Genomic DNA, 8,172 nt, shown 5'->3' on the forward strand with positions numbered 1-8,172 from the left:
GCCTGATCCCGCTCCCGCCTGACGGGAACGGCACCCACCTGGCCCCAGCAGGGCTGGTGCCCCGCGGCGTCGTCCCCAGGGCCCGGCGGCTCTGCCAGCTGCACAGACAGCCTTGTGGGGGGCTCCTGGAGGCGAGGAATGGGCAGGCACAGAGAGAGCCCAGAGCAGTCCTGCCTTGGCAGCTTTGCCAGCAGAGGTGCCCGCACATCCCAGAAGCAGGTCTGAAGGCAGCAGTGGAGAACCATCAGCATCGTGCTGGCAAAATGTGCAGGAGCAGCCGACACCGATTAGGCCCCGGGAGCTCCGGGACATCCTGTATTTTCTGAACATTCGGGAAGGATGAAGGCTACTAGAGACGGAGGCTTAGGGTCAAGCACATTTTCTGTGCCTCAGGAAAGGCAAGGAGCTGGCGCGGAGCCACACCTGTGATCCCAGCACTTCGGGAGGCTGAGGCGGGAGAATTGCTTGAACTCAGGAGTTCAAGGCCAGCCTGGGCCACATAGGGAGGCCATCTCTATGATAAAATAAAATATTTAAAAAGGCAAAGGAAAGACCAGCATGGGTTCCTTCTCGGTGACAGTGCCAGGGCCCACGCTGGCTCTGCTGAGGGAGGCCAGGTACAGTGGTGGCCCAGCCTGCACCTCCCCGTAGCTCTTGGGTGGCTCGGGTCAGCGGAGCCATGTCTGAGGTGTGGGAGGTGAGGAGGGTGAGGGAGGTGAGGACGAAGCCCGGGGCTGGGGACAGCAGGGGAGTCGGAAAGGCCCCCGTGTGACTCGTGTTCCCCCGCGTATTCCCGCTGACTTCTCCAGGCCCCGCCCTGCGTCTCTAACGAGCCACACTTCTGGGCTGACTGGCCGGCTCCTAAAGACTAATGCGCTATGTCTGGTCACCTCCGAATGAGACTGTTCTCGTCCCCTTAGGGCCAATAACGTTTTATTTTTTGAATCCACTTAAATGAAATCAACGTTTCTGCTCCGGCCTGCCCTCCCCCTGGCCAGGTCCTGGGCCTGCTGCGGCCGTTCTTGGGGCTGGCCTGGCCCGAGCAGCCTTGTTGATTCCGGCAGTGTCCCCGCCTGCTGCCTGGTGCCCTACACAGGTGACTAGGGAGTCTAATTGAGTCCGCCGTAAAAAGATAATGACTTGGCATCCCCTCCAGAGTGGTCAAGCTGCCCGATCCCGTCCCGGGCTGGCGCTCAGCCTCCCCGTTCCTGAGGCCCCCTCGAGGTTGTACAGTGACCTTTATCTTGCTTATAAAGCTGTAATTGATGTAATTAAAACTGGCATAAAGTCTTTGGAAGTCACTCCTGAGAGCTGGGCATGGGCACACCTGCTGGGAGTCTGGGGATGGGCATGCCTGCTGGGAACTCTGCCTCAGTGGGTCGGCCTGGCCGGGAGGTGATGAGCATGGCCTTGGGTCAGGGAGTGCCCCAGACACTGCCAGGGATCCTCACTCTCCGCCATGAGTGGTTCCTCTGGGGCCCATGGAGCCCAGCGTTTGATGAGCTGATGCGTCTGTCACAGAATTTGTCTCCCTGAGCCTTGGAGTGAGGCCCACTCAGGCTGACGGGCGCCACTCACACGGGGAAGAGAGGGTCTCCACTGACAGTGGGCACTGCGCTGTCTGAAAGCGTCTCTCACCTCAGCTTTTCTGAGTTTAATGCCTTTGGGGGGCACTCGCCATCAGACTTTTAGCCTTTTATTTCTTTCTTTCTTTTTTTCTTTTTTTTTTTTAAGATGGAGTCTCACCCTGTGGCCAGGCTGGAGTGCAGTGGCGCGATCTCAGCTCACCGCAACCTCTGCCTCCCAGGTTCAAGCGATTCTCGTGCCTCAGCCTCCCGAGTAGCTGGAACTACATGCATGCACCACCACACCCAGCTAATTTTTGTATTTTTAGTAGAAATGGGGTTTCACTGTGTTGGCCAGAGTGGTCTCAATCTCCTGACCTCCTGATCTGCCCGCTTTGGCCTCCCAAAATGTTGGGATTACAGGTGTGAGCCACTGCTCCCGGCCCCTTTTAGCCTTTTCTTTTCGGTGGTTTGGCCTAATGGGAGCACATTTGCAGACAGGGGCACAAGCAGGACGATGCCCAGGAAGGGGGTGATGTTGGGGGGCAGCTACACTGTGACCAGCAAGTTGGCTCAGCTGGGCACCTGGCTATCGCACGGTCAGCAGCATGCCCAGGACCAGTTGGGGAGTGCTGGGGACAAGACAGGGAAGTGGGCTCTGCTGGGGACAGATCCACAAAGGGGAAGCTGGGCAGCAAGCAACAGACGGGACACAGCAGGGCTAGGAGAGGCTCGGTCAGGAGGAGCCACCAGACCAAGGCAGTGTGGGGACCGGGACGGAAGGGCAAGGCCAGCCTGCACCAGACAAGCAGCAATGCCAGGGCCAGAGGGGCCGGGTGGAGACGGGCAAGGAGGAGAGAGAGGACTGGAGGACAGCCCGCGCCATGGCCTCGTGGCTGGTATCATGGGCTGCACTATGGGGCCCATGTTTTGGCCTCTATGGCAGCCCTCACCATGGCATATGTGGCGGCCTGTGTGGCAGCCCCACGTCGTGGCCTGTGTGGCAGCCTATGTGGCCACCCTCGCCATGGCCTATGTGGCAGCCCGCATCATGCGGTGGCTCGTGTGGCAGCCTGTGTGGCAGCCCAACATCATGGCCTGTGTGGTGGCCCAACATCATGGCCTGTGTGGTGGCTCACATCATGACCTGTGCTCACATGACAGGAAAAGCCTCTGGCCATGTGGAGCTGGTGAGTGACAAGGTCCACCTGCTGCCTCGAGTCCTCCATGTGCTGGAGACAAACAGTGGGTGACAGGACCAGGGGTGCTGGAGGCCTAGGGACCCACTGCAGTCCTCCGAGCCACAGATGATGGCCCAAACCCCAGGACTGCAGCCATGGAGGTGCCCACAAGGAGGATCTGAGAAGTTTGGAGAAACTTGTGTGGGCGGAGGGGTGTCATGGAGTAAGGGGAAGAGTCAGTGACCGGGGGAGGGCAGGCCCCTCACCAAGGGGAGGCTGAGCTGGAGGAGGGACTCAGCTCTGCTCTGGTGTCTGCAGGGTGTGGGATGCACAGTACACAGCATGAGGGGGCTGCTGGCTGCCCGGGCTGGGTGTGTGGCCCCTGAGGAGGCAGGTGAGGGGTCATCTGACTGAACGTGGTGCTTGTGTCCATGGGAAGCGAGGTGACCACCCAAAGGGGTCTGAACAGAAGAGAGGCCAGCCTGCCCCAGGGACAGCAGCCTCCGAGGTCCCCCGGGGCCCAGTGGCAGGAGGAAACAGGGCCTGTGGGGACAGCGGCCATCTGTAGCCGATGACACCGGGGGACAAGTAGGGGCTCAGGCCAGGGCCACCCTGATGTCAGCAGCAGAGCCCAGGCGCAGCCTTGGAAAACCTGCCCCTTCAGCAAACGCAGAGAAGCCGTGTGGCGGGGGTGCCTGCTTCTGCACGGAGGGTGCCCTGAACAGGAGCAGCCGAGTGGATTCCAAACCTTGCTCCACAGAGAGCGGCCCCGCAGGACACTTTGGCTGGGCCTTCCTGTGCCCTCGTTTTCTTTAGGGGATGTGCAAGCTTCTGTGGCGTTTCTGGCCCAGCATCAGGCAGGGCCAGGCCGGGCTGAGCTCCGGGCCCTCGGCAGGGGAGGGACTGACCTGGCTTCCGTGTGAGGGTCCCGTGTAAACAATGGACTGAAGGGCGAGGGGGACCCAGGAGTCGGGCTCCAGCTGAGGGCAGTGCCAGTGACGTGGTGGGAGACACTGGGGCCTGGCGGGGGTGTGGCAGGGCAGTGGGCAACCTTGGGGGTCCAGGCACAGATACGTTTTGAAGGCAGCCTTGATGTCAGCCTTGTTGCTGCAGCTGCAGTAATTGTGGGTGCATAAGATATGGGGCAGGGGCAACTGGAGGCTGACCCCAAACTTTCAGCTTGAGCACCTGGGGGGTGTGGTGCTAACCTCCGGGAAGGCGGTCACAGCCAGGACCCGGGGGCCGCTGCGGTCAGCCTGCAGCCCCGACTCGGGGAGTGCATGGCAGAGGTGGACCTCTGTCTCTCATGGCCAGGCAGTCCCCCAGCGTGGCAGCAGAAAGGCTCCCTCCATGGGCCTGTGCCATGTGGCAGTCAGAGCCTGAGGGAGGGAGAGGTGACATCCAGAAGAAAGAGACACAGTGTGGGCTCCTGGATCCAGATGTGCTGGGATCTAGAAGGCTCCTCGGAGCTCCAGGCTGTGGACAACACTCCCCTTCCGCTTCTCACCGTTTCTCATTTCTCTTGCTTGCAACAAAAGCGTCTTGGCCAACCCAGAGGGCCTCCTCTTCACTCTGGGACAGGGACCACACAGAGGGGAGCTTCTGCCTGCACCTCCAGGGAACCCCCCGTGTCAAACCCACATGGGCTCAAGGAACCCGGCTTTACAGGCCCTGGTGTCCTCGGTCTTCTTCCGGCTGAACTGAAAGCCATTAGTTTCTGTTTGTGCTGCGCAGGGAGGCCTCCCTTTACCCGGCTGAGCCTTGGCTGCTTATCAGCCAGGGGCAATCAGGACAGAGCCTTTACTCTGAGGAGAGCAGGGATGTTGCGAGAACCTGCCTGAAGGCGCCTGGCACTAGCCATTGTGATCACCAGGCAAAGGAGGCTCTTCAAACAGCTTGGCCGGAACCCCGAGCCTCAGCGATGCAGATAGCCTCCAGGCTCCGGGCGGATGTATGTTTATTTACACACCAGGAATGCCTGCTGGGCTTCTAAAAATACATTTCCAATCTCCCACCTTGCCCCCCGAAATGGCACGTGGCAGGTGGAGGTCTGAAGCCCCCACCGCCACGTGGACCACGCATACTTGGGGCTCAGGATCTGGGCCCACTCTGGGGCAGTCACCTTGCCGAGGGCGAGGGCGTCCGCATGATCAGGATACAGAGCTGGTGTCTTTATTGCCCAGGGGGTATCGATAAAAGACGCAGTCCACGTGGAAAGCGTCGGTGCGTTAAGAAATGGAAATTATGCCATCAGCAGTGCAGCTCCCAGCCATCGCCCCGGACGTAAATAGTGCCGGGCCAGCAAAAGCTGCTGGGAGAAGGATGTCAGTTAAAGAGTGTCCTTGCAGAAGGAAGACTTTCTCTCTATAATGCACCATAATGATTAAATAAAGACACCTCCGAGAGAGATAATTCTCCCTCCTATAATTTGGAGATACTTCTGAGGCTGGCTCTTCTTAGCGTCTCTGTCGCTTCCTACAGAAGTTGGGCTCCGGGAAAGGGACGTTAATGCCTCCATCCCCAAGGTCCTATCCAGCGCCCCTCCACTCACTCAGGGCCCCACGTGAGGGTTCTGCCTCCTGGGATCCGGCCACAAATGAAACTGAGCCCAAACAGACCTGGCCTCCTGTGCACCCCTCAGCAGCCCCTGACTCCTCCTTCCCTCCTGGGCACTGTCCTGGCTCCACCCTTCTATCCACCCTGGAGCTGGGTCTCTTCTGTTTTTTGATGGTGTCACTGCCTGGTGGGGACACTTATTTGTGGCCCTAAAGCCACCACACCAGCCCCTGCCTCCCTCTCAGAACTCCCCCATCCAGCCAACTCTGGAGCCGACCTTCAGCCCTCACCACATCCCATGGCCTCCTGCTAGCACCTCCTACCAGTGGTGTGTGCAAGGGGAGGGCCCTCGGGGCAGGGACGTCAGGAGAGCCCCAGCTGCCCGTGGGAGAGTGGGTTCTGATGTGTATGTGTGTGGAGGGGTTGCACTAAAGTTATCTCCTTCAGGCTCAGCCACTGACCGTCCTTGTAAAAGACACAGCAGGGTAGGCCCTGGGGGCTGTAGCTCCGTCTGTTCGTGGCGGGAGCCAAAGGGAAGCCCCCATACCTCACACCCTGGGATCCTGGGAGAGGAGCTGAAGAAAGCTAGGATGGGCAAGGGTCTGCAGGGGTCCCACTGAGGGATGCACAGGCTGAGCCCACTCACAGCCTCCTCCGATGCCCGAGGACTTGGGGTCCGCTGCCACTTGGAGGGACTGGCAGCCGCCCCTGATTTCTCCCCTCCACGCTGGTGGAGAACGGGGCCCGATGCCAGGCCCATCTCGATGCATTGCTGGAGCAGAACCGTCTTCCTCCTCATGCTACACTCAGAGGCGGGCACGTGGCTATGCTGCTGAGCACCAGCCTCTCTGGCCAGGGTCCGAGGCCCGGCCCTACCCTGGAAGCAAGTGCCTCGGCTGGCAGGGGGCTGCAGATGGGAGACCCTTCCTGCCACAGAGCACTGGGCTCCCAGGTGCTGGGGTGGACTCAGAAGGGAATGGGGGCGTCACGGGGCCTTGGATACGAAGGACCCCCACCTCCACTGTCGGTGGCCAGAGGGAGCACCCAGGAGGGACAGTCTCTGCCCCCTTACCTGCCCCCACCAAGACGGCGTCGCTGCTTATGTCTGTGCCCGCTGCCCTGGCCAGAGCCACACGTCAGCACAGCCATGCGGGCTCCCTCTGTCTCCACCCCGAGCCCCTCACAGAGCCTTTCTTCATTCTGTCTCCTCAGCCGGGGGACACACGCCCCACTGCCCCGGGGCCTGTCGGCGAGTGGATCAGGGCTGTGCTGAGTTCACCGATGTCCTACTGGGACCGCCCCCGCCCGGGTGCCACCCCTTCCTGTTCCTGGACAGCCTCCGCAAGGTGGGTGCCCACGGCGGGTGGAGAGGCCACCTCACATCACTCAAGACGGTCCCTGCCCACCCACCACCTCAACACCCAGGCCACGTGTGCCCGGGGGGTTTCGAGCAGAGCTCTTGGCCCCCCTTCTGAGCCTCTCCCTCTCCCTTCCTCCTGCCCAATCCTTCTAGAAGGCAGGCAGCAGATCCAGAGGCGGCCTGCACCCCAGGGGGACACCACCCACTGCACAGGAACCGCCTGGAGACAACAGGTAGCGGTGTCCCGCCCCACTGGCCGGCGTTTGGAGGGAGCAGTGTCCCGCCCCACTGGCCGGCGCTTGGAGGGTCAGCTCTGGCCTTGGCCTCCTCATCAGCTGGGCCGGGAGGACAGGGAAGGCCCAGGGGAGCCAAGGACCCGGTCTGAGAAGGCAGTGAGCCTACACGGGCCTCGCTTCAGGGAGCCCCCACCAGGGTCTCGTGGGGCTGACAGCTACCCTGTGACTTGCCTGGGCTGGTACGAAGTGGGCGGAGCTGGGTCCGGTCCATCTGCTTCGATCACTGCAACCCCCAGAGCAGCGGGTGGACCAGGCTGTGGGCACGCGGAGGCAGAGAGGCAGGAGGAGCCTGGGGGTTCCCTGAGGAAGGCGGCTGCTGGCCAGGGTTCAGGGCAGTGGTCTAAGGGGACTCTGTGAGCTGGAGGACAGGAGTGGGACCAGGTGCACATCATGGCACGTGCAAGTGGAGACACCGTGGGGGTTTGTGGTCATCACATCTCATCATCCTGGGCCTGGCAGTGCTACGGGCACAGCACATGCAGGGCCATAACCGGCTGGTTCTACTGGGAGGAAACTGGGGCTCGCGGCCCAGCCACAGCTTCCACCTCAGGTCAGGACTCTGTCTACAAACTGGAGGCAGCTGCGCACTGGGCTGGGCTGGGGAGGCCCCCGCTGATGTGCCCTGGGGACCCGTCCCTCCTGGCCTGAGCCCGAGGACACAATGGCTTGTCCCACCAACCCTCACTGGCCCCGCAAGCTGTGGAGGAGCTGCTGGGTTGCTCACAGAGTGACCAGCACCCGTCCTGCTCCCACCCGCCTGCCAGGCACTCACTCTTTTTTTTTTTTTTGAGATGGAGTCTTGCTCTGTTACCCGCCCAGGCTGGAGTGCAGTGGCGCGATCTCGGCTCACTGCAAGCTCCTCCTCCCGGTTCACGCCATTCTCCTGCCTCAGCCTCTCAAATAGCGGGGACTACAGGCTCCTGCAACCACACCTGGATAATTTTTTTTTTTTTTTCTGTAATTTTAGTAGAGACGGGGTTTCATCGTGTTCACCAGGATGGTCTCAATCTCCTGCCCTCGCGATCCGCCCGCCTCGGCCTCCCAAAGTGCTGGGATTACAGGCGTGAGTCACTGCGCCCGGCCTAGGCACTTGCTCTTGTTTTCTTGGGTGGAAGCTGTGACGTTTGGGATTCCTGATTGGGGCAAAACATTCTGGCGACACGGTGCACAGACCCTGCTCTGGTGACGCGGGGCACAGACCCTGCTCTGGTGAC

The 8,172-nt window shown here is 61.0% G+C and overlaps 1 protein-coding gene across 1 annotated transcript in view; it reads left to right on the forward strand.

Annotated features, from left to right (window-relative positions):
* The window catches only part of MORN1 (MORN repeat containing 1), a 71,546-nt gene that overhangs the window by 44,822 nt on the left and 18,552 nt on the right, over positions 1 to 8,172 (forward strand). The window contains exons 11-12 of the mRNA XM_011930989.1: positions 6,515 to 6,648; positions 6,816 to 6,895. Coding sequence (XP_011786379.1) covers positions 6,515 to 6,648; positions 6,816 to 6,895 — 214 coding nt within the window. The remainder of the gene's footprint in view (positions 1 to 6,514; positions 6,649 to 6,815; positions 6,896 to 8,172) is intronic.

Source organism: Colobus angolensis, unplaced genomic scaffold (genome assembly GCF_000951035.1).
Source record: "Colobus angolensis palliatus isolate OR3802 unplaced genomic scaffold, Cang.pa_1.0 Scaffold89, whole genome shotgun sequence".
Classification (NCBI taxonomy): domain Eukaryota; kingdom Metazoa; phylum Chordata; class Mammalia; order Primates; family Cercopithecidae; genus Colobus; species Colobus angolensis.